The sequence below is a fragment of the Corapipo altera genome, unplaced genomic scaffold (genome assembly GCF_003945725.1).
Source record: "Corapipo altera isolate COAL_440 unplaced genomic scaffold, ASM394572v1 80, whole genome shotgun sequence".
NCBI classification, from domain to species: domain Eukaryota; kingdom Metazoa; phylum Chordata; class Aves; order Passeriformes; family Pipridae; genus Corapipo; species Corapipo altera.
This window is the reverse complement of record NW_020885025.1, coordinates 724,227-749,151: the sequence shown is the minus strand read 5'-3', so window position 1 is coordinate 749,151 and position 24,925 is coordinate 724,227. Positions and strand designations below refer to the sequence as shown.

Here is a 24,925-nt window from a genome sequence, read left to right as displayed (position 1 = left end):
CAGCCAATACTGCCGAACCACAGGCAATTGTTCTCTTCTCAGTGCCTCAGTTTTCCTATCTCTGAAATGGGGCTAATCCCAAGTAAATCTGTTTATGGGAGGTGTGTCTGCAAGGAAACATTAAATTGGGAAGCACGAGACCATCAGCCTCTGGGACTTCCCACATTCACCTTTATTTTTACCCTAATTAATGTCTCAGATTTGGTCTTGGCTGCCTGCCCTGTTTCCATTGAATATCTCCTCGTGTTCAGCTCCTGTGTTCAGCATCCTCCTGCGATGTGTTGCCATGGAAAAAATAAGCCATGACATCACCTCCACAAATAAAGCTGCAAAACCCCAAAGTTCACCTGTGGAGCTCCCACCTCTGAGCAGGAAACTTAATTAGATGGGAAAGCATCAGATGACAATATTTGATAATTATGGGGTTTACTTTTAAGGTAAAAACAAACCACAGAGAGGTGTGTAAAGAGCAACAGTGAAGTGTCTGGCCCTGCTTGGGACAAGATTTCTCAGCACAGAAGGAAATAACAGTTCAGATGAAGATTTCAGGCTGTGGGAACAAATGAAGTGGCTCCATGTCTCCAGTAAAAGGGAGAGGGAATATTGAGACAAGGAAATAACCCTCAGCTTGGGAACTTCTAGCTGGTGCCTGTGGGCTTGGCCATTTTACTGGCTCTGCTGCATGTAACAAAAGACAAATTCAGACCCTCATCAAAGGCTGCTCCTTCAAACAAGGTTCAAGGAAGGGAAGAGCAGCCCAGTGAGGAAATCCCCCAGGCTCCTCCCACACTTTTTTCCTTTCTACTTTCCCTTTTACTTCCCTTTATTCCAGGAGCTTTAAAGAACAGGTTTGATACTAGGTCTAAGCCAAATCCTGCCCTACAGTAAGAGACAGGACAGAAGTGACTCGTCCAGCTCCTGCCACTTCTACACCTCTGTGACTCATCCTACAACTTCGTTTTCATCTACACCTCTGTTCCAGAGACAGAGCTGCTCTTCCCTCCCAAATGTCACAGCGTCTGTGTGATTTCCTCCAGCCTCACCTCCCAAAGGGACTCCATTCCATGGGAAACAGAAGCCCCAGCCCCACACCAGAGAGGGGGACAGAGCCTACATCAGACAGCGTGGCAGAGTCTGACCCCAAAAACCCCACACCACATGGGGGACTGAGCCCCACATCGTGCAAGGCACAGTCTGACCCTCAGACCTTTCCAAGACACATAGGGAAAGAGCCCACACCAGACAGCAGAGACTGACTCCACCCCCACACTATATTGGGATCCCAGCCCCACATCACACAGTGGGTCTGACCCCAGCCTCCCACCATACAGGGGTCACAGGCCCCACAAGATAGCATGGCACAGCCTGACCTCCCAGCCCTAGACCATACAAGGGTCCAAGCTCCAGCACTAGATCATACCGGGATCACAGCACCCCACACTGCCCAGACCCCTCAAGCCCACTGCCCCTGCCACTCCCGGAACGCGCTGCCCCCGGAACGCGGGTGCGCGGCCGCGGTTGCCCTGGCGCGGGCGGTGCCGTGCGCGCGCAGGCGCCGCTCCCGCCCGGCGCCATCGCGGCTGAGCGGCCACTCCGGGCCGGCCATGGCCACCGACTCATGGGCCCTGGCCGTGGACGAGCAGGAGGCGGCGGCAGAGTCGGTGAGTGCCCGCCGAGGGCTGCAGGGGCTCGGGATGATCAGGCCCAGATCAGCGCCGCGGGGCTCCCGGAGCCGCATGGCCGCCTTCTCACAAGAAAACAGCGATCGCAGAAAACCCTTTTTTCGCCCCATTTTCTGCCACGGGGGCAGGGAGGACCTCGTGCCGTCACGGGGATGTCCCTGGGCTTGGGCTCTTCCTCTAGAAGCAAAAAAAAAAATCCCCCTTTTTATTATTTATTTATTTATTTATTTATTTTAATTTCTTTTCCTTCATCTGTTTTTCGCTTATCCAAAGGGCAGAGACGTCCCTGCACTCCCCCTCCCCCTCTATCCATACACAGCACCGATTCAGGCACCCACCGAGCCTCAGTTATGTCGTCCAGCATCCAAAAAAAAAAAAATCCCTTTTTCTCTTGCTTTCTTAGGATCTACAGTTGTTCTAACCATATTGTGTTTTCTGTTTTCCCCCTCACCCTCCACCCAGACACAGCACCGTTTCAGGCACCCACTCAGCCTCAGCTCTTGTTTTCCAGCTTCCACAAAAATCCCTTTTTGTCTTCCTTTTTTTTTTTTAATGATAAGATCTAATTTTGTTCCTAGAAAATGGTGTTTTCCTGAGCGTCCAAGTGCTGCATTGGGCATGGAGAGCGTTCATTGAGCCCCTGGATGTGGGGAGCACCCTCGGCGGGCTGCTCTCCCTGGCATATCACAGGTGGTGAAACAAACTCATGCTGGCAGACCTTGTGCCACCCGGGAGTGTGCTTGAATCCTGTCGCCGTCTTGGGATGTTGATTTTTTTTCCCCCATTTTCCATCAGCAGAGCTATTGGTAGAGACTGAAGATTCTGGAGAGAAAACACCTCCTTCTTTGTATTGTCATTACAGATTAGAAAACCTTGTATTTCTGTTAAAACTTTTGCTTAGAAATAGTTGTATTTGCCTTAAAACTCTTGAAATCAAGTTAATCTCATACTTTCATCCCTTCCCATCGAGCAGGGTTTGGGCTGGGGCTTGTGCAATACTTAATAAATCCAAAGCTCAGGTTTTTCCTTCTGGAATTAGAATGTAGGAAGCCTTTGAATTTCTCTGATTTTGTGTTTTTCCTCATTTCCAGCTGAGCACTTTACACCTGAAGGATGAAAAAACCAAACCAGATGCCAATGGTGAGTTCCAGCTGCTCAACTAGGCTTGGAATGGGTGGAACATTTTCCCGTGGGGTTCCAAGCGCTGCTGCCAAAGTAAATTCCTGATAAATAATGAAATTCCAGAAGAGGGAAAGACAAAGCTGAGGTTAGACAGCAGCAAAGACTAAATATTTTGCTGTCTTCAGGGAGCTCTGTGAGCAGAATCTGTTGGTGTGGTTGATAAACTCCACTTTGAGCTGGAACTTGGGTTTTCTCTGCACAGCAATGGAGCAGGGCAGTTGTCATCAGGAAGATGAGCTGTTTTGTAGCTTTTCCCACAATATTCCCAAGCTCCATGGGTGTGGGCTGTCTCTGAGGCCTGACCTCATGTGTGCCCCCCAAAACTGTTTTAATTTAGGTGCCGTTGTCAAGGCTGACGACAACGTGGAGAAGACAGAGGATGAGGAGAAGGGTAAGTGCCTCCTTGAAAAATGCTTTGTCAAGGAAATTAATATAATTATTAATTATAGTTATATTAATCTAATATATACTTTAAGTAAGTCTGCCTTATGTCCCAGGACGGCTGATCTTGTATCCTGCCCCCAAGGACTTAATTGTAAGACATGTCCTTCCTCCATAATACTTTCAAAGCCATTGTGTTCTGTAATAACTTGGGAGACTCCTGGATTAGTGTGGAGAGAAATAAGGGTGTAGCAGTATCCTCAAGGCAGGACTGGATACAGGAGCAGTTGGATGACCTGGAGCTGGGATTGCTGTAGCAACCAACATGTTGCATTTATGCAGTGGCTGTTCAGAGGTGGGTAATGGCTCGGAATCTCAGAAGGTGGTTTTAGGAAACAGATTTAGTAGCAAAACCCCGAAGTGCAGCGGTTTAACCTCGTTTTGGTCTCACTTATCCTCAGCCCTTGCAGTGTTTCAATCGTGGAGTCTTATTAAGTACCATTTATCCTCAAACTTCCCTTAGAAATAAAAATAAAGCCCTAAAAGGTATCTGCCCATGTGTCAGAGTGAGGCTTGAAGGGGCCCTTTACCCTGTCCCAGATAGAAACTAAGCTAAAATGTCTTAGATAAGCAGAGTTCTGGATCTGTTAAAGTCCTCCTTAAAACAGTGCTTGCTTGCTTGCTTCATCTTCCTGGATATTAAATGTGAATCCCTGGGATCTCTTGATATTTCATTCAGAACATTAAATGTGAATCCCTGGGATCTCATGATGTCTCATCCAGGAAGTTAGGGCTCTTTAAGCCATTACCCTCTAATGAAGAATTTTGTCCCTTTTAACTGGCTCGGCACTTCAGTGGGAGCAACACCTGGAACAGGCTGGGATTGATGGATCTGTGTTTTCCACCTCCTTTCCCAGAGGACAGAGCTACCCAGTCCTTGCTGAACAAGCTGATCCGCAGTAACCTGGTTGACACCACAAATCAGGTGGAGGTGCTGCAGAGGGACCCCACATCACCCCTCTACTCCGTCAAGTCTTTCGAGGAGCTGCGCCTGTAAGTGCCTGCTGGGATGAGCCAGAGCCTTCTCTGCATAGAGCTGTTGAATCCTGGGACCAGAAATATTAAACAGGCTCCCTTCTGGCTGTATTTCTCAGTCAATTTTAGGAAGCCTCAAACTTAGGGAGAGCAGCTATGACTCAGTTTTGTGAGACTGACAGCAGATGTGAGTTTGGAGCCCATCAGGTAGCTGGAACCTCTCCTTGTGTCCTGAAAAATTCCCTCGTTGCACAGGAGATACCACTTAAATGTGGATGGGTCTGTGTTTCAGGTTACTGCCAATTTGTCATTGATAAATGAGCGTATCATTTGTATTTAAATGCATGGAGAGTTGTTTTATCTGGGTGCCTTGTGAAGGTGTCCAGCTGAAACAAGCAGTGAATAGCACAAAGAGAAAAGCTTTTCTCTCCCAGCAATACTGGGTTTATGTACTGGAGAGACCAGTAACATTAGTATTTTCTGACGCTTCCCATTGAAAACCTTTACCAGTGCAGCTTTCAAGTGATATCTGTATTTAAGGCATGTATATAAAATAATGTGCTAAAGAGTCTGTCCCATTAGATTGTTGTGGTTACTCTGATCTTAGGTTTGTTGCTCTACAAGTTCCACAGGGAAATGGGAACTGAGGAGCCTTCTCCCAGTGAAATGTCAGGATGCTGTTTTGCTTTGTTAATGTTAGTGGTTGAATGTGGACAAAAAAAAAAGGCTGACGTCCTGCAGTGCCTGTTAGACTAATTCCTGTATTTCAAAAGGCAAACAATCCCAGAGAGTTATAATGACGGGGGCAGCCAGACTAATTGAGTCTTCATTTTGTTATGACTCGGTGTATCCTTGGCAACTGGTGCGGAATTGGGCTTTGTCTGTCCTTGCTTGGAGCAGCACAAGGTTACATTTTCAAAGAGCTTTTGTTCCAGCCATGGGTGGAAAGTAATACAGCATTTTTGCAAAAGCATGTTGTGCTGAGTAGGAAGTTATTGCAGTGGGAAATGCGGGCAGGAAACCTGTAACCTGCTTTGAAAGGAGAGCACTGGCAGCATCCAGGAAGCACTTGGGGATCATCAGCTGAGACTTTCCAGCACCATAACCTGGACTGAGGTTGTTCAGGGATCTCCTTGTCTACACAAGTGTCTGACGAGAGTAGATAGGTCCCTTGAGAAAAAGCAATAGGTGAGAATTTGTTGACCAGCAGTATCACCGCACACTTTTGGGTGGGAGGGCTGAGTTGTACCCATGGATCACAAGGTGTAGTCACAGCAAACTAATTATCAGTCGTTTCCCTCAGCCTCTGATGTTCCAGCGTCAGTTGTATTACAGCATCCACATGACCTAAAGTCCTTGCAATGATCTCATGATGTTTCTCTTCATCCAGGTCCTCACGTACTGAGGTCACTTTGTCCTGTGTTTGAGTCATCAAGGAGTGATAATTTTGGCACCAAGATTAGGCATGGCTGAGGAAATGGGATTGGCCTGAAGGACAGGATTAATGCTTTCTGCTTTGGGATTCCTGGATAGTCTGAAAAGCTGCTTTGGAACAAGCAGTTCTCCAGGGTTTGCCCTGGAGCTGGGACAGGCAGGCTGAGTGGTAAATCCAGGGGTTCTTGCAAAGCTTCCTTTCCAGACTTCCTGTGGTCACTTGTAACTTCCAGATGCTGATCATAGTTGCTTCACTGGTGGGACTGTAGCAAGGACAGCCCTAGGTCATCTTGTCAGGCTTTTTTCTCACCTTTTTCAACACAAATGAAAACCAAATGTACTTTAAAGGTCACGATATAAAAATTCCTATTTTCAGGAAACCACAGCTCCTGCAAGGAGTCTATGCCATGGGCTTCAACAGACCATCTAAGATCCAAGAGAATGCCCTGCCCATGATGCTTGCTGAACCGTACGTGCACATTCTTCCCACCGTCTTCCAGTATGGAAGGATTTGAAAGGCTTAGCGTGCTTTTCCTGGACTTTGGATGGGAGGTGGTGATGGGGAAGCTGTCAGGATATGGACTAAGGGTTCCCATGCCACAGTGTGGTCATGAACTATGTGACACCAGCCCTGGATTTGTCTTTTTTCCTAGGGCCGGTACCAAACGCTCAGTGTTGTGGTGTTTGGCTGTGGTCAATCCCATTTTCCTCATCAGTTTGGGGAGAAATAATGTGAAATCGCTCAGAAATCCTGGGTGGGTGGGAATAGCTGAGGTGCTGCAGTGCCTGCGTGGCTGGCTTTCCTTTCTACAGCCCTGAGCTGGAATGTGTAAGGTACTGAGACACTGGGGGAGACATGAAATGGAAAAGTACTGACAGATAATCACAGTTCTCCTTGCAAATCTCCATAATCAAGAGATGTTGACAGAGACAGTTGGGCAGGAAGTAATTTCTACCCCATGGAGCGTAGCTGGTCAAATTAGCTGCCAGTCCAGAGCAAGGGGAAGCCTAACAGGTACCAAAATGCCACACACTGTGTCTTCTGTCTCACCCAACCCTGGGATTGTGTTGTTTGTGGGGTTCACTCTCTGAGCCTGTGTCTGCTGTGCCCTGCAGCCCTCAGAACCTGATCGCACAATCGCAGTCCGGTACTGGCAAGACAGCAGCCTTTGTCCTGGCCATGCTTAGCCGTGTTGAACCCGGAAACAAGTATCCCCAGGTGAAGTTTCTAGGATGTGGCTGTTCCATGATGGATATTCTGTGGATGGGTCGTTCCGTGGTGGTGCAGTGCCATCTAGTGAAGAGCCTAAAATGTAAATTCATGGCTTGATGGAGTCATTATGTTGTTTCTTCTGTAAACTGCTTAATGGGGATGGACATTTGGGGATCTGTTAAAATGCCTTTAATGCAAAAGGCGTGGATTCCTTTCAGTCCTTCCCGTGCATCACACAGGATACCATTGGTCTCTGAGGGATTAAATCATTCTGGGAGGAATTAAATCAGAGAAGTATTGCAGGCTCAAGGGAGCTGGGAAAGTGGATTTGGGATGGAAAGAAAATATCTGACAACAGAGCCTGGAAAAGGACTTTTTTAACCCAGTTTCCTTATGGGGTAGTTGAGGAACTGTTCAGCTACTTGCATGTTTTCTTGAGAAGAACTTCAGCAAAGATTTTAAAAAGCAAGTGTGACAGTGTTGCCCTGGATGTTGATGATCTCAAACTTGTTATCCTGTCCCTGCAGTGTTTGTGCCTTTCCCCAACATACGAACTGGCACTTCAAACAGGAAAAGTGATTGAACAGATGGGAAACTTTTATCCGGAGCTGAAACTTGCGTATGCTGTCCGAGGCAACAAATGTGAGTAGGGGGAAGTGCCACCAGCAGGAATGAGAAAATAATGTTTCTTAGGTGCACCAGGAGATGAAATAGGCTGGATCAGAGAGGGGCAGAGCATTTCCCTATGTGCACAGCCCTCCTACAACAGCCTTCCTTTCTGTCTTGGCAGTGGAGAGAGGGCAGAAGATCTCGGAGCAGATTGTAATTGGCACACCCGGCACCGTGCTGGACTGGTGTTCCAAACTGAAATTCATAGATCCCAAGAAGATCAAAGTGTTTGTCTTGGATGAGGCTGATGTGATGATCGCGACCCAGGGCCACCAGGACCAGAGCATCCGCATTCAGAGGTAGGGACTTGGACCATAGGGACAGCAGGGCTGGGGTCTTGACTGGTGTCTTCACTGATGATGCAAAAAGATTAAAATTATAGATTTAGCACTAATTCATATTAGAGGCATAATGTCAGGGGATGACAAGCAGTTTCATTTCCTTATAGAATAAAAAGATTGTCCCTGGAGCAGGGCTTATTCCTTTTAAGAAGGCAAGTCTGAGTGCCTCTGGTCTGTGAGGGAGTGATCAGGGGTGGGTAAGATTAGTGTTAGTCTTTCCAGCCTGTGAAATACCTGGTTCCAAGGTTATGGTTCTGCTTTCCCTGCAGCATTAATCCCATCAGGATATCAGGAGGTGATGGTGGTATGGGGGAACTCTACCCATTTTCCTCTCTTGCAGAATGCTCCCTAGGGACTGCCAGATGCTGCTGTTTTCAGCCACCTTTGAGGATTCTGTGTGGAAGTTTGCTCAAAAAGTTGTTCCTGACCCAAACATTATCAAACTGAAGCGCGAGGAGGAGACCTTGGATACCATCAAGCAGTATTATGTCCTGTGCAACAACAGAGATGAGAAGTTCAGAGCTCTCTGCAATATCTATGGTGCGATCACCATCGCCCAGGCCATGATCTTCTGCCATGTGAGTGCTTCCAGGGAATGTTAGTCCCAGTGACCCCTGCCCAAACCATTCTATGATTCTGTAGTGGTTGCTCGTGTCAAAAAACTGGCCAGACATGGTTTTCAGAAAGAAAACGAGAACATAAATTGCCCTTTTTGCATCTCTGGCTTCCTCTAAGAGTGAAATCTTGAGAGCCATGTTAGCACTGGCTGGTTTGTTTCCCTGGGATTGTCCATCCAGGAGACCACACTGGTCACTTTTACTCCTGAATAGTCATTTTATTTCCCAAAGTCCTCTGAAACAAAGATCAGAGTAACACACAGTTTTCCAAACCAAAGTATACTTGGAATTACTGCAGGGAAAAAAACAGTGAGGTTGGAAAATGGGTGAAAATCAGGCAGAATGAGGGATGGGGAATTTTTTTGCTTCTGTGGCTGATACAGAGCTGTCCCCTCATGTAATTGGGGATACATCTCTGGAGTCTCCCTGTGGATCATACTGAGACTTTGTTTTCTTTTTTTGGAAGCCACCATAACAACTTCTAGGGAAAAACCCGTGCTGACAGCACAGAACAGCCAGGTAAAATGAGCTCAGGGTAAAACTGGAGTCTGCTATAGCAGTTTGCTTTTAGGCTGTCTCAGGACATAATTGGAGCTCAAAAACCTGCATCATAACTGGGATTTATTTAATTCAAGGCTGCGTAGAGCCTTCGTGGGATTTCACAACTACATTGAGCTCTAACTCTGCCGTTTGCCAAGCTGAGTAGTTGTGTTTTTGTGACCATTTACGTGAGTTTTCAGTGTACATGTGTCATACCAGTCTCCAGCAGATTGAAATTCAAGGAGGAGAGGACAAAGAAAAGGTGTCCTTTTCTTAATCAAGGGTTCCTGTAGGGGCAGAGGCCCATTTTCCTCATTGTGATACAGTGATACAGGGAGGGAGTGGGCACAGCACGTAATAGCCGTTTCCTTTTGAGACACAAACACAGCTGCTGAGCTTCCAGTGTCCCCCAGAGAGGTTTATTCCTGCTTTCCAGCATTAAAACTCCCTCTCAACTTTAAACTGTGTGTTCCAGACTCGTAAGACAGCGGGGTGGCTGGCAGCAGAGCTGTCCAGGGAAGGCCATCAGGTGGCCTTGCTTAGCGGGGAGATGATGGTGGAGCAAAGAGCTGCTGTGATCGAGCGCTTCCGAGAGGGCAAGGAGAAGGTGCTGGTGACCACAAACGTCTGTGCCAGAGGTAGGACATGGTAGAGCGGGACCAAGGCAGGCTGGAAGGCAGTGCTTCCTAAGACAACACACCCCTGGCCAGCTTGCAGGGAGAATTTCCCTCCTCAGATATTCCAGTTGGGACAAATTACTGTCTTTACAGTAAAGATACCTGTGGGCAAACACAGGATTCCTTGTTGGCTTCCTGCAGCTTGAGATGGCAAAGTCCATCCTGTGAGAATTTCCTGCTTCTGGCACCAAGCCTGGCTTGTGCTGCTGATGCTCAGGGCTTGCAATAAACATGCTGAAGTATAGAAAGCTGAAAAATAGTGAAATCCAGTTCACTGTTCCAGTAGGAATTTGTGTTGCAATTTGACATCCTAGAATAGTTAAGACAGGATAGTCTTTGGAAAAAAAAACAAGTAGTCCTTAGAGCTTCACAGAGGAGCAGAGAATTTCCAAAATATTTAAGTGCTGGTTAAAGCATCTCCAGTTGCTTTTCCTTTGGCTGTTTCAGTGGGATTTTCTGCACTAACTAGATGGTTTTTTTATTTCCAAGTACCCTGTGAGAATATTGCGGAAAAGCTCCATTACAGAGATTGAGAAGGCTGTTCCCACTCTAAAAGGATTTAAATGTAGTTGTATAACATGATTTCTTTTTGTCAGGGATCGATGTAGAACAGGTCTCTGTTGTTATCAATTTTGACCTTCCTGTGGATAAAGATGGGAATCCAGATAATGAGACCTACCTGCACCGGATCGGCCGCACCGGTCGCTTTGGCAAGCGAGGACTGGCCATTAACATGGTGGACAGCAAGCACAGCATGAACATTCTCAACAGAATCCAGGAACATTTCAGTACGTACCCCCAGGCTTTCTCCTGTCTCTAAAATCGTGGGATTCCTGCAGAATTCTCGGTAGTTGGATGCTGAGCAGATCTAATGGGTGTTTGTTGAGCCTTAAACTGGTGGCAGAGGAGCACAGCAAGTGTTTGGTGTAGTGTCACTTGGGGTTGTGGCCTGCTGCCTGTGACATAAGTCAAGCGGTGTTTGCACATTCCAGAGATGGGTAACACTGGAGTACCCAGATGGGCCTCTGATAAAAGGAAAAAGTTTTAATTTATACTTTTAAAACCCAACTGAACATTCCCTGATAAACTAAAACTCCTCAAATCCAGCTAAGGAGAGCAGCGTTCCCTTCTCTGTGATGTGTTATGAAATCTAACTTATTTCTCATCTTTCCTAGACAAAAAGATAAACAAATTGGATACTGATGACTTGGATGAAATTGAGAAAATAAATAACTGAAATAGCTGCTGGAACTGGTGTGTGCCCTGCTGTGGAAGCTCTCCCACTACAATTGGATCAGCGTTTGGATTGGCACAGCCTCTCAGCTCGTCCCGAAAAGGACTCTTCAAGATATGAGTACACAAAAATTACCTCATTTTCAAAATTGCAGTTGGACTTCAAATTGTGCAACTATGGGGAGGAAGAGGAAATGTTTACAGAAGCTTTTAACATTTCTTAGTTTAGCCTTAAAATGAGATGATCTTTGGATTTCTGAGAAATACACTTGCCAAAAGAGGGGCAATATGGAATTATCTAAAATTTAAAAAGGAAAAAAGAAACATTATTGGCTTTAATTGGAATAATGTGCAGCATTAACCTGATCAGTTTAAATTCAACAGCTGAATATATAATGGATATAAGTAAAGAAAAAACAAAAACCCAAACAAGGCAGCTGGTTTTTGGCTAAATACTCAACTTATACAAACTAGGATGTCATTCTCTTGGCACTCCCCTGAGCTCTTTAAGTCTCATTTCTGGCTTCCTGATGGATTTGCCCTGCTTTTCCTTACGTATATTGTCCTGAGGATGTTTCCAGTAGCTCCTACTTGCAAACACAGGTGCCGTGTTGCTTTTACTGGGCAGTATTTTCTTTTCCCTTGTCCTGGATTTGTTGGAATGGCCGCTCCCTGTGACGGGGGGTGGTGGTGACATGTTTAACATGGCTAAGGTGTGGGTGGGTGGGGTGGGAGGGGCAATATGAAGGGAACTGTACTAATTAATTGTCTGCTTAAAATCCTCTCTGTGAATTAAATTCCCCCATGTGATTCAGTTCCCTATGCTGTGAAACTCAGCATGGATAATGTACACAGCTGCTGGGCTTCACCCATCAGTTATATAGGAATAAAAGAAACAAAAGATCACGATAGCCTGTATTGACCAAGAAACTTACCTTTAGAACACCAAGTTCACCTGTTACAGTACCAGAGTTTTGAGTTAAATTGCTCAGCCAAATTGCAGGTGGGAAGTGCTCCATAGTGCAAAATAGGTCATTGGTCCCTGCCCTGGGGTGTTCTATGGATGAGGTAGGAGTCACAATTCCTGGAGAAGAAAGGATTTACACCTCCTGTGTGTTGGGACCATTCTCATGCGCACAGCTGGAAGCCTGTGGGCTGTTGCCCAGGCCAGTTTCCAGGAGAAGGAGGCTCCTGAACTAGAATTTAGGGTGCACAGCTCTCTGTTGGGGGGAAATGGGACAAGCGTGAGCAGCCATGCTACTCAGTGTGGGAATCATGTCAAAACAAATGTATAAATTGTAAATTTAAACTATGACTTGTCTTCTTTGCAATTCTGGCCACCATATTCTGTTCAAAGACAGGAACATGGATCCTTTTACCAAGTAAAAAAAGGCTCATTTAAAATGTACCTAAAATTTTAGGAAATTGTGCACCCTTTTATCAATTTGTATAAAAGCTTTAGTGAAGGGAAAAAAAACACTTAAAATTAAACTTTTTGTATTCTGGGGTGTATCTATTTTTATTCTGTTGGAATCCTATTTAAAGTGGCAGGTGAGTGAGTGCTTGCCTGTCGAGTGGAAGACTTGATTTTATCACCTACTTTCCCAGTACAGCTGAATGACCTGGTGACAGCAGAGTATTGGGCTGAATTGTCATGGAAGCTGCTGCTGGTCCTGTGTGCTGTTTCTAATGTACTTTTAATTGGAATAAAGAACACATACCAAATGATCCCTTTGCTGATTTCTTGCTTGAATGCTCTGTTGGTGTTAAAAAGCCTCAGGTAAGCACATTCCCAGGAGTCATGGTAAGTTTTCTATTTATGACCACCTCATTCTGTGACAGACTGAATTTCAGTGCTGAAATCCTTAAAAGGTTCCCACAAGGAACTTTGTTAAGTGATGTCACACAATAAATGATGTCAGATAAATATTGTTATTCCTCCCAGTGCTTCTTATGCTGGACTTTTTGCTTCTAAAACCTCCCCAGAAGAGTTTTGAAGGGAAGAGAAGGAGGACTGAGGAAGAAAATAGTTGTTTTCCCTGCACTGTGCTTGCCTAGATAAAGACTTCATGTGGGTTTTGGACAAAGAAATCATTAAAATGCTCATCTTCGGAGATCCTGTAATCTGGGTGAGGTGGTTAGAACCAAACTCATCCAGCTTTATCTTAGCTATGCAGGAGGAACATCCTCCAGCATGAGAAGTCCACTGTGATCCAGGTTATTATGTTATCTTACTCTTCTGTTCTTGCTTAGAGCATCAGCCCCTGCACTTTCACATCTCCGTGGTGGTCCTTGTGTCTGATAACAGCTTGTCACTGATCCGAAGTGCTTCCTCCCTCACTGCTGTGTTGTATCCAACACAGGATGGAGATCCAAACTCCAGGAAGGCCAGTGCAAGGTGGTATGGAGGGCAGCTGACTGTCCAATGGCTGATCTGGGCAATCCCTGAGCTATCTGCCATCAAATTAAGGGCATTTCTTAAGAGGAGATGTGATGGATAAACCTCCAGCTCACATAAATCATTTGAAGTTCAAGTTTCAGCCTGAAAGGTTTTATTGGCTGTACTATCACAGGATGGAAACACTCTGAAATGGTGAAGTAACACAGTACACAACAGTCAGAACAAGGGATTTAGCCACCTAATGCTGAAGGGAATATAGAAAATCATTCCTTTTCCTGAACTACTTTGCTCCCTGCTATGGTTTGGTTGAAGGCATCTGTGTGTTTCAATATCTGGGATTGCTGCTGTGCAATTCCATCACCCACAGCAGCAGGTAACTGTAACATCAGGTACTGGTTCTATAAAGCCACGGACCCTGAACGCTTATTTAACATCAGATACTACACTTGTGATCAGCACCAGCATCAGCTTTCTGCTCCTGTTGCGTTTCTGCTCCTGAGCTGGGCTGGTTTGGCACTTACACTGAGGTTTGAAATAATAAACTGGGTTTGCCTCAAACCATTTTAAGTTGCTCATCTCTGTAGTAAGTGATCCATTTTTTAAGTAGATTGAATTATTTGAATTTCCATTAGATAGTAGAAGATATTTTTTTTAGCACAAGCACATTGTAGTTACCTAAACCTGCCAAACAGCCTTTTAATGATGGTTTAGTAAAAGATGGTGTGAGCCAATTCCTCAGTCAAATCCCATTAATACATTTTTATTTTAAAATTCCCAAAACAACATTTTGCTTCTTGGACTAACTCACTTCAGTGTTAAGGTGTTAAATGGAGTTATTTGTAACATCCCTTCTTAATTATTCATCTATTCTTACCTACAGATCACACAAGCTGAATGAGAGAAGGGAAACTAAGGAAAAAATCCTGCTGCTCACCAAGACAAAGTAATAACTATTTGTTCTTAAAAAAGTGATTTAGTCACAGTAAAGAGCTGGACTGAGGTTACCCAGAAAGAGCTGAGCCCTCACAGGTATTTTACAATCAGTCTTGCAATTTAATACTTCCTAATAACCCATTAATGTTGTTAATACTCTTACTTCCAGATGGTTTAGGGGTTTAAGCTCCTTTTCAGTCTCTTGATGTTTAGGATGATGATCAGCTACTGAGTCCTGCAGGTAAAACAGTTCTGTTTCTACCTCCCAAATAGGTGTATCCACATCCACTCTGGGAAGTGATACCTTCCCAAAACAGAGAAAAGGACAAGAGAAGAGGTCTTGGAAACTTGAGTTTTCAAAAAAGAACATCAGCAACTTCAACAAACCAAAAAGGCTGAAGGTTGGTGGCACAGGTGAAACAAGCTGCTCTTTATCATCCAGGTTTATACACCTGAAATACTATTTCTCAACATCCATAACTGCTTCATGGGAATTTGTGAAAGATGGCAAGAGTAGGCCCAGGAAACATCAGACTCAGTTTTTTTGGAAGAAGCAACGCATCCCACTCAGCAGAACGACCCATCTCCGTGTGCCTAAAGATCTGCTGCATCGTGCTGCTTGTCCTGTCGAATGCACAGCACAGACTTGTGGAGGATCCCACATTCGTGGAGGGACTTTGTAAGGTCAGAGAAGCTCCTCCGGGGCACTTCCATCGTTTCAATGCTGCAGTGTTGGTAGTTGGCCAACAATTTCTGTCCTGCCATGGCAAGGACTGTCAGGAGACTGTCAGAGGGTTTGAAGTGGTGCTCAAACCTCTGGCCAGAGGGAGACCGGACCGCGAGCAGCACATGGGGCTCTTCTAAGCTTAGAGGGGACATGGAAGGGCTCTCTTGCCTCATTTTCCTTCCCCGCTTCTCAGGGGGACAGTGCAGGTGGGAGCTCTCCTCAGCGGGAACATCGCTTCCTGACAATGTACTGCCAGATCCCTGTTCTCCAGACAGAGTTTTGCTGAATTTCAGAGTGTCCTTCTGCCCTTCACTCACTTCCAGCCGGTCGGTCTGTTGAGCCAGCGCTTCCATGGCATTGCTCCCTACGCCTTTCCAGCCGATGGAGGGGAGCACCCGGTACTTATTCAGGGAAGAGGAGGTCTTCAGAGGCACTTGCTGCAGGAGCTCCGGGATTTCCTCAGGAGACACCTGAGTGGGTGGGAACGCCAGTTTTGTGAGTGGTGCTCTCTGGCTGCTCACTAATCCCCGAGGAGAGGCTGTTGGTGTGGAAGAAGGCACTTGGCATGGACAGGCTTCCACATCCTGAGGGTGGCTGAAGCTTGGCCTTCTGTGTCCCTTGGCAGATTTCGGCCTGGTGACGTGCATGGTGACAGTGTTGGCCCACAGGAGAGTGGCCGTGCTCGGAGGGAAGCAGAGCTGAGCTGGTGCTGCGTCCAGGAAAGCCACTGTGGCCATTGCACCTGCAGGCTGCAAGCAGAGGGAAAAGTTACAGGAACTGGCCAGGAAGCTTCTAGAGGGTTTAATCTCCCTATGGCTCCCACACTGTGCTGTGTGTCAGCTAAAAAGAGAATAAATGTAGTGGGTCACTGTGTGGGCAATCCTGTGGTGCAGTAAGGGCAGTGGGAGACATGTTATTTATAGGGGCTAGATTTGTCAGAAGTTGTGTAAACTTGACCCAGAGCATCAGGAAGTTGTGCCCTTCCCCACTGAAAGTAAGTTTTTTGATGGAAAGAACAATTTATTTTTTTTTTATTCTGAAGCTGGAAACTCAGTGCAAATGGGAGATGAGTAAACTTCAAAGCACAGCCCTGGCCTTTTCACTGTTCCTGCAGTGGCAGATTGAGTTCCCATTGTGGATTTTGGAGTAAGATTGACTACACTTCGCTTTTTAAACATCTCTGAAGATCCTTGAGGTTGAAAACCCCTGATTCAATACAGAGAAACTCATTCTAACCCTTCTGTGACCAAAAGCTGCTTAACAGAATGATTTACCCAAGGGAATGGCTGGAGCTGTGTCAGGGGAGGGTTAGCTTGGATCTCAGGAAAAGGTTCTTCCTCCAGAGGGTGGTTGTGCACTGAATAGGCTCCCCAGGGCAGTGAGCTCCAGCAGCATTTGTACAACACTCTCGGGGACATGGAGGGATTGTTGGAGTGTCCTGTGCAGGGCCACGGGTTGGACTGGATGGTCCTTGTGGGTCCCTTCCAGCTCAGGATATTCTGTGACTGTGATGCAACCTCCACTAAAGATAATGTTCTGCTGCATGTTCCGCAAGTTAAGCTGCACTCAGAGCACTTGGCTGTACCAGGACAGGCCTTGTGACAGCCCAGCCAGCCGGGTCGCAACTTCACAACAACCCTTTGAGAAGTGCCACAGGGTCACACACACCCCCTTCAATTCCTGTGGTTTGCATGGCAGCATTTATCAAGGGAAAAAGAAAATCAACTTGGATTGCTTGGCATTCTCCAGAAATGACAGTGGGACTCAGCTGCTGTTTGTCACCCCAGCACAGGGCAGGGTCTGTGCAAACCTCACAATGTTCAACAAAGCCAAGTGCAAAATCTTACAGCTGGGTCAGGGCAATCCCAAGGCACACTTGGGTGGAGAAGGGATGGAGAGCAGCCCTGCTGGGAAGGACCTGGGGATGCTGGGGGATGAAAAGCTGAACATGCCCTGTCCATGTGTGCTCACCATCCAGAAACCCTCTGTGCCCTGGGCTGATCCCCAGTGTGGGCAGCAGGGGAGGGGGGAATTCTGCCCCTCTGCCTCCTCAGGTGGGACCCCCCTGCAGAGCTGCCTCCAGCCCTGGGGGCCCAGCGCAGGAAGGACGTGGAGCTGCTGGAGCCAGTCCAGAGGAGGCACCAAGAGGATCAGAGGGATGGAGCAGCTCTGATATGGGGGAAGGCCGAGAGAATTGGGATTGTTCAGCCTGGAGAAGAAAAGGCTTCCAGGTGACCTGATTGTGGCCTTTCATTAGCTAAAGGAGCTGACAAGAAACACAGAGAGAATATTTACAAGGTCCTGGAGTGACAGGACAAGGGGAAATGGCTTCCCACTGCCAGAGGGCAGGGTTAGATGGGTTATTGGGAAGAAATTCTTCCCTGTGAGGGTGGTGAGACCCTGGCACAGGTTGCCGAGAGAAGCTGTGGCTGCCCCATCCCTGGAAGTGTCCAAGGCCAGGTTGGACAGAGCTTGGAGTAACTTGGGCTAGTGGAAGGTGTCCCTGCCCATGGTAGGGGGTAGGACTGGAGGAGCTTTAAGGTCCCTTCCAACCCAAACCATCCGGGGATTCTATTCTAAATCAAATAGAGGGAACAGCCCTGGTGGTGCTTTGCCAGCAATGTGTTATTTACCACTCGATTTCTCCTCCAGCTCTGTGAAATGGAAACGCTCAGCAAGACAGAGTCCTAGCACACCCTGCCCAGCCCCAGCTGACAGACCTGTCCCTCCTTAGCCTCCAGCAGAGCCAGACAGGGACACCCACGCGGGTGACTCATCCCAGTTTCCCAGGAGCTTGTGGGAGGGAGGGGAGTGTGTGCCTTCCCCTTAGTGCTCCTAACAAATAAACTCCAAGGCAACAAGGCACTGAGGAAGGACTCCCAAGCCCAGGGGAGCACTTACAGATATCACCAGTGACACTGCCAGTTCCAAGAACTAAAACCTCAAACAACTAACCTGTGAGAAACCATAGTGGGACCCTCCTGTGAGGGCCTGTACCACTGCAGCACAGTATATGTCAAAGATTTACCAAGGGGAGACACTTAAAATACAGTGCCTGGGGAGGGGTTAGGATGGGAACCTGCAGCCGGGTGCCCCCAAAATAGTGACACCAGGGCCTGGGAGGGTGACAACTCCAAATCCCAGCCCTACATCACAGAACCACAGAATGGGTGAGGCTGGAAGGGACCACAGTGGCTCATCCAGTCCCATCTCCCTGCTCCAGCAGGGTCATCCCAAAGCACATGGCACTGGATTGTGTCCAGACGGTTCTGGAAGTCTCCAGTGAGGGAGACTCCAAACCCTCTCTGGGCAACCTGTGCCATGCAAAAAAGTTCTTCCTCATGTTCAGGTGGAACTTCCTGGGCATCAGTTCCTGTCCATTCTGTCTTGTCCTGGTGAGGGCTGGCCCAGCCCAGCCCAGCCCAGCCCCACAGCAGAGCCCTCGGTGCCACAGCCAGGCCCCGGCCACACAGCCGGGCTTAAGGCTGAGCCCAACACCAGGACTAGGCCTGAGCCCACAGCCCGGTCCCACTGCCGGCCCCCACGGCAACAGAGCAGACAGACCCGGGCTCTATAAAGCGGCTCCACCGCCCCCCAGCCAACCCCGATCCCTCACCCTGATCCCAATCCCGGCCCCAAACCCCGAACCCGGTCTCTTTATCCTGGTCCCAATCCCGGTCCCGTTATCCCGATCCCGTCTCTCACCTGTTCCGACCCGCTCGCGCCCGCCGGCCGACGCCGTTGCCATGGAGACGGCGCCACTTCCTGTCACGCGCAAGGCCCCGCCCACCGCAACGCGCCGATCCCAGCAGCGCCCCCCGGGAATAGGAATATGGATGGGACAGGGATGGGACAGGGATCGGATGGGGTGGGACAGGGATGAGAACAGGGATGGGGAAAGGGATTGGGTAGGGGTGAGATGGGGATGGGATAGGAATGGTGTGGGGTAAGTAACTTTTTTTGCCGAAGATTTTGTTACCCAGGAGTCAGTTATTTCGCTTTAGGAAAAGGTTCCCTTGCCACTTTCTCAAAACAGTGCTGTTCTCTCCCCCCACGCTGCATTCCAGAAGCTTGCTCTCCGACATGTGAGGAGAGAGCAGATGCCGTAGGCCTTGGCATTCCAGCGGGGAGAGAGGGAGGAGTGGAGATAATAAAAACTCGAAGGGGAAAACAGGAGGTGCCTTTTGCCCCTGGGGGCCCAATGCACCACATCGCAAAAAAAGGGATCCTTTTCTTTTAAACCTTCCACTGCCTTGGCGTTCTTGGGAAGAATACCTGTGTATGTTTTACCTTACAGATGGGATACAGATGGGATAGGGATGAGGATGGGGATGGGAACAGGGACGGGACAGGGATGGGATAGGAATGGGGATAGGGCTGGGGACAGGGATGGGATAGGGATGGAAACAGGGATGGAATAGGGATGAGAACAGGGATGGGAGAGGGATGGGGACAGGGGTGGGACAGAGATGGAACCATGGCTTGAGACAGCTGGGATTCCCTGGATTCAGGGATGGGACAGCCAGAATGCCCCAGGGCAGACCCAGGGAACATCACCAGGCTCAGGGACAACCATGACACGCTGGTGCAGATGGCAGGGACATACCTGTGCAAACTGTGCAGGGATGTGTTGAGGCTTCAGGCCTCATCAGTGGCACAGGAACAGCCTCACCACCTTGAGAAGGTTCCGCAGGCCTCATCATGTGGGACACAAGGCAGGATGAGCAGGGTGGGTGACAGCTGGGTCCCTCCCAAACAGCTGCTCCACACCCATAGGTGAGTATGGCACCAAGGTTGTCCCTCTCCCTCCCCTAGGAGGTCTCATTCCCCCATCCCACCCTAGTCAAAACCACAATGTTGCCACCCCACTTAAATATTCAAATCTTCAGGTTTTAACCCTAAAATTTTAAAAATGAAGTGTTACAGCCTGTCCTGAGCAAAGGCAGTGTGGGGGGGGAGGAGAGATGGAGCACAAGTCAGAGTTTAACCCCCTGTGACATTATTCAGTGACCGCAGAATAAACCCAGACAAATAAACTCCAAAATTTATTATGAAAACACCATTAAAAAATTAGACTTTACACACAAGATCTTCCTGGGACCTAAAACTATGCTTCTGGGGAGTTTTAAGCTTGCTTTTTCCTGGGAGGGAGGGAGGGGGAGTCATCCTGATTCCCCTGGCTACAAATGATCCGTGAGTCAGTTTCCCTTCTGGGAACACCCCACATAACACTGATATTTCCCTCTCTCCCTATTAATCCCTTTTTAAACCCTTTTTAAACCCACTCCCAGTTAACCACCTTCTTCTCCCACCAACAGATGACCATCAATGGCACCAAGAAACAAGCAATAAATATCCATCATAAACTTGTGTTCTCCACCCTGTGAGGGGGAAAGATCAAGGCAAACCCAAGCACTAAAAAGAAACAAAATAAGTGAGGAAATAGTTTCCTATCAGCTCATCTCAGCCCAGGATATTTGGCAATATTGCTGGGAAAACTGGAGCATTGCAGATCAAAGCACTCGGCACATTTACACTTCAGTAAGGCCCTGAACAAACAAATGTGTGGGTGATACCCAGCTCTCTTTGTTCTCTAAGAAGGCTGAAAAGTTCCACATATCCAAGGGGATGATAACTTCTATGGTTGCTTTTTTAAGCCGTTGAGTCTGTGGGTTAATTAAAGAGAGGGTTTAGCTTCATTTGGTCACTCTCCTGACACCCCCTGCAGAAAGAGAGGGCTTAAAATGAGGGATTTGGTTAAAACCATGTGTGGATCCCAAATCCACAGGATCCCTGTTCTCAATTAGGCCCTCAGATTATGCTTTTCATGCAGGTTTATCCAAACTCTACAGCAAAAACTCAGGTCTTTCCCCCAAAACCAAGGACCTGCAATGCTAAAACACAAATAGCACAGCCAACGAACACCACCTGGGGAGTCCTTCTGTAATGGAAGCGTTTGTGGAGGAGGAGGGAAAGGGATCAATTAATTACTAGAGAGTGCCTTGGTTTTAGAAGTGAGGTGAGGAAAGCAGAGGTTTGGCTGTCAGATTGTCACTGTGGCGTTTTGGGATGGTTTCTTGTGCAGATGCCGAGTAAGGAGGTGGGTGAGGTGTTGCTCCCCATTCTTAATGGGCTTGGACGAGTTTTTGTTCCACTTGCAGCAGAAAATTAAGGGTTAGAGGGAAGCAAAGCCCCGAGACAGACATCTCTGCCCCCTTGGAGAACAGTCAGGAGGTGACGTCCCTTCCAGCGACAGCTTTGGTGGCTTCTCAAGAAATTCCACAGAGTTTTTTCTTCTTGACTCCAGACCCCTAAGTCATTTCCTTACAATTCTCAACTCCGAATTCCCCTCCCCCAGGTTAATCCCTGAGGGTGGAGCCCTGCATATCACCAGATACCTGTATTTGTGTCTATGTTTGCACTTGGCCCCACGGTTTCAGGGGAAAACCAGCAGCTTTTGTTCCTTATCTCCTCTGGTTTTCTGCCTCCCCCCCTCTCTCTGTATCATGTTTCAGTTATGGTTATTAAATAAACTGTATACCCCAAGCATTCCAAGTCAGGTTTCCATGGCTTTTCCAGCCTTTGCTGCTCATGATTTAATTTCTCAGACCCCTTGCCCACACACTCTGGGCAGATGGGAAAACCACAGAGGACAGGACAGGAAAACTGCAGACCCAGGAATTGCACTTCTGGTGTTGGCTGTCTTCCCTTCGCCTCCCCTTTGTGATTCAGTGAGGCTGGATTTGGATGCAGCCATGGATCTGAGGAGACAATTGCAAGGAAGGAGCCAAGAGAAAACACCTCTGAAGCTTCAAGGTGTGAATTGGCAAAATCTCACTTGAGACAACACTGAGCCCAAAGTGCCATCTCTGCAGCTGGAACAAGGATTCAACAACCTCTAAGGTGCCAGCCCCGATGTAAATCACTTTTATCCCACTGCTCCAGCCACTAGATCCCACTGATTTTAAAACTGTGCCGAAGGCCTTGACTGGCTTCATGCAGGTATGGAGATGGCCTCACACCCAGTGATGAGCAGATGGAGGGAATGTTGGTGCTCACTGCTTGGGGCAACTAATGATTTTTGGGAAGGAGAAGGATGGGAACATGCTCCCTGCTCCAGGTAAGCCCAGTTTGGGATGACAGTGCAGATAAAGGAGGGGGTGGGCCTGGCCAGCTATAAAAACCAAACCCTCTGAGCCAGTGGCATCAGAGCTGCACGTCCAGGAGGGGTAAGGAGAGTGGGACTTTATTGCCCTATTACTCATCTGGTAGCTCAGGGGTGGTGGGGGGAGGCAGCGAATAGAGAGCTGCTTCATCAGCCCCAGGCAGGATCAGCCACCATGTCCGTGACAAGCGCTGCATCCCAAATCCAGGCTAAAGGCCCCATGAGGAGTCATAGGGACATGGTGATGCCTTCACAAGGCTGTGAATCCATAGTGACACGAATGTCACCATGAGGCATTGCCAACCAACCGGTTCCATGCCCTTGGTGTGGGCACTGGGGGAGTTCCTGTCCTGCCCCTGGTTCATCGCCCACCTTTGCTGTTCCCTCTCCAGAGCAGCCCCAGGATGAGGAGTCTCCTTCTTGCTGTGCTCCTGGCTTGTGGTAAGTGCCCCGCTGTCCCCAGGACACACCGGGATCCACCTGCCAACCTCAGGATTTGGAAACAATTCAGGGTTTTGTTTAAATTTTGTGGTTTCACTCCAACACTTGGTGTGGCACTGCTGGAGTCCTGGAGGGCTTTGTGACGGGGAGGCTTTGGGATGCCCAGATCCATATTTATTTTATGGCGCCCTGGAGATTGCTGGAACATTTCCTGCCTGTGCCAAGCCCATGGCTGATCCTGGTGATGGGGGATTGCTGTTTGCAGCATGGCTTGCGGGTTTGCCTGACCAGAGAGCAATACCTTCTGCCCGACTGAATCAAGGGGGTGCAGAAGCCAGACATTTTCCCTGTTTAGGTGGTGAGGCCCTGGCACAGGTTGCCCAGAGAAGCTCTGGCTGCCTCATCCCTGGAAGTGTTCAAGGCCAGGCTGGATGAGGCTTGGAGCAACCTGGTCTAGTGGAAGGTGTCCCTGCCCATGGCAGGGGGTGGAATGAGATGGGCTTTAAGGTCCCTTCACTCCCAAACCACTCTGGAATTCTATGATTCTATAATCCTTGGGGGGTGTTAGGGCTCCTCATGGTTCAAATTCCTGAAAGTGTGTTTCTAGCAATGCCAGACTTATTTAATTCCCTGCCAGCTTCCCCACGCTGCACTGGCACAAGCTCTGCCTCTCCACAGGGCTGCTCCCAGCTGGCACCAGCATCCTGGAGCTGGAGCGGATGATCAGGTCGACCACAGGGAAGAGTGCCCTGCTCTCCTACAGCTGGTATGGGTGTTTCTGCGGCATCGGGGGCAGAGGGACCCCCGTGGATCCCACCGACCGGTGAGTATCTGGAACAGCATCACCACTCACCACCCCCAGTGAAGGGCAGTCCCTAAAAAGCCCCTCCCTTGCAGCTCCTGTGCTCTGGGGAGTCCGCCCCATTCCCCAGCCATGTCCTGCTGCTGCCTGACAATCCCCTCCTCTCAGTCACCTTAAATTTGAGGCTGGACCTTCCTTTACCCTCCAGGTGTGGTGAGGGAGGGTTGGGGGGCCGCAGTTTGACGTGGTGTCCCCACAGGTGCTGCCAAGCCCATGACTGCTGCTACAGGAGGGTGAGGGAGGGCAAGTGCAGCCCCTTGATCACCCCGTACACCTTCGCCACTGATGACAGACACATCACCTGCAGTGAGTATAGAACAGGGGTTCCATGGAGGTGGGGGACCAGCACTGCTCCCCATGATACCCCATCCCTGGAGCAGGGCACTCAGGAGGGCAACCCCTGGGGTGAAACCAGCCTGATTCCTGTCCAAGTCTGATAATTAAATGGGCATTGTAAGGGATGCAACAGGTCAGAGAGAGCAAGCACTGGGACACACTGTTTCATCCACTTCCCCCAGGAAGCTCCAGTCACTGGAGGTGTCCTGAGGGGGCTCCACCAGAAAAGCCACTACAGGGACACTGTATTTCCACCCCTCAGGTAACACGCAGAGCTGGTGCGAGAGAGAGACTTGCCTGTGTGACAAGGCAGTGGCCTTGTGCTTTGCGAGCACTCTGCCTTCGTACAGTCATTCCTACCGCTTCTACTTCAAGCTGAAATGCCAAGGAGGAAAGCTCCAATGCTGAAGAAGGGGAATCTGCACACAGAGCTCCAGATTTTGTCTGGTTTCCCCCACTGCTGTGGCAAGAAAAGCCTGGGGTGGGGGCTGAGCAGCAGCAGAGCCCACGAGACTCCCTGCAAGGTGTTCAGGGTGAGGAAGGACACACATCATGAATGGAGACCCCCCAGTTCTCAGAAAGACACACCAACGTCCTCTTTTTTGTCCCTTCCTCCTCCCTTGATTTCATTTCCCAGCAAAGATAACAAAGACCTACAATAAAAGGAATGCAAACTGATTCTGTGGTGTTTTTCTGTAAGGGCCACTGAGATTGAGGCACTGCAATGGTGGCTGCCGAGTTTGGGGAGCACTTTTGCATCCCACACCTCAGCCACACCCTCTGCCCAACATCCCAATACTTCCATGGTCCCAATAGGGCTGTAATTCACAGGCCTACCCCAATGTGGAGCAACTTAGGATAGTGGAAGGTGTCCCTGCCCATGGAACGAGATAAGCTTTAAGGTCCCTTCCAACCCAAACCATTATGGGATTATACGAAAATTAAGGCTAAAGAATAGCCATCCACAGAGGAGGGAAGATTTCAAAACCATGACCAGATAAATTAGGTGGATGCTAATTTAGGAGGGCAGTTGGTGACTGAATAGTTTCTGCAGAA

General features: G+C 48.4%; 3 protein-coding genes across 8 annotated transcripts; 2 read left to right on the top strand and 1 right to left on the bottom strand.

Annotated features, from left to right (window-relative positions):
* The first annotated feature begins 1,551 nt into the window (after window positions 1–1,551).
* On the top strand, window positions 1,552–11,868 carry LOC113959179 (ATP-dependent RNA helicase DDX19B). The gene is made up of 12 exons (XM_027668034.1): window positions 1,552–1,661; window positions 2,774–2,822; window positions 3,202–3,255; window positions 4,163–4,298; window positions 6,091–6,183; window positions 6,831–6,933; window positions 7,455–7,569; window positions 7,718–7,895; window positions 8,278–8,515; window positions 9,570–9,732; window positions 10,368–10,559; window positions 10,947–11,868. Exons 1-12 carry the CDS (start codon window positions 1,605–1,607, stop codon window positions 11,006–11,008), a joined length of 1,440 nt encoding a protein of 479 aa, XP_027523835.1. The 5' UTR covers window positions 1,552–1,604; the 3' UTR covers window positions 11,009–11,868.
* Window positions 11,869–14,149: 2,281 nt separating this feature from the next.
* On the bottom strand, window positions 14,150–19,766 carry UBXN10 (UBX domain protein 10). 4 transcript variants are annotated; one of them, XM_027668041.1, is made up of 2 exons: window positions 19,672–19,766; window positions 14,150–15,814 (listed from the first exon to the last, which is right to left on the bottom strand). In XM_027668041.1, the coding sequence occupies exon 2, from the start codon at window positions 15,800–15,802 to the stop codon at window positions 14,933–14,935; it is 870 nt and encodes a 289-aa protein (XP_027523842.1). In that variant the 5' UTR covers window positions 15,803–15,814; window positions 19,672–19,766; the 3' UTR covers window positions 14,150–14,932. The 4 variants fall into 4 exon arrangements, with proteins under 4 accessions (XP_027523842.1, XP_027523840.1, XP_027523841.1 ...); XM_027668039.1 differs by lacking the exon at window positions 19,672–19,766 and adding an exon at window positions 18,771–18,852; XM_027668040.1 differs by lacking the exon at window positions 19,672–19,766 and adding an exon at window positions 18,682–18,758.
* On the top strand, window positions 19,489–24,615 carry LOC113959187 (phospholipase A2, membrane associated-like). 3 transcript variants are annotated; one of them, XM_027668048.1, is made up of 6 exons: window positions 19,489–19,841; window positions 21,798–21,968; window positions 22,623–22,671; window positions 23,350–23,494; window positions 23,733–23,839; window positions 24,132–24,615. In XM_027668048.1, exons 3-6 carry the CDS (start codon window positions 22,635–22,637, stop codon window positions 24,275–24,277), a joined length of 435 nt encoding a protein of 144 aa, XP_027523849.1. In that variant the 5' UTR covers window positions 19,489–19,841; window positions 21,798–21,968; window positions 22,623–22,634; the 3' UTR covers window positions 24,278–24,615. The 3 variants fall into 3 exon arrangements, with proteins under 3 accessions (XP_027523849.1, XP_027523847.1, XP_027523848.1); XM_027668046.1 differs by having other exon boundaries at window positions 21,798–22,067; XM_027668047.1 differs by lacking the exon at window positions 21,798–21,968 and having other exon boundaries at window positions 24,132–24,614.
* Window positions 24,616–24,925: the final 310 nt, after the last annotated feature.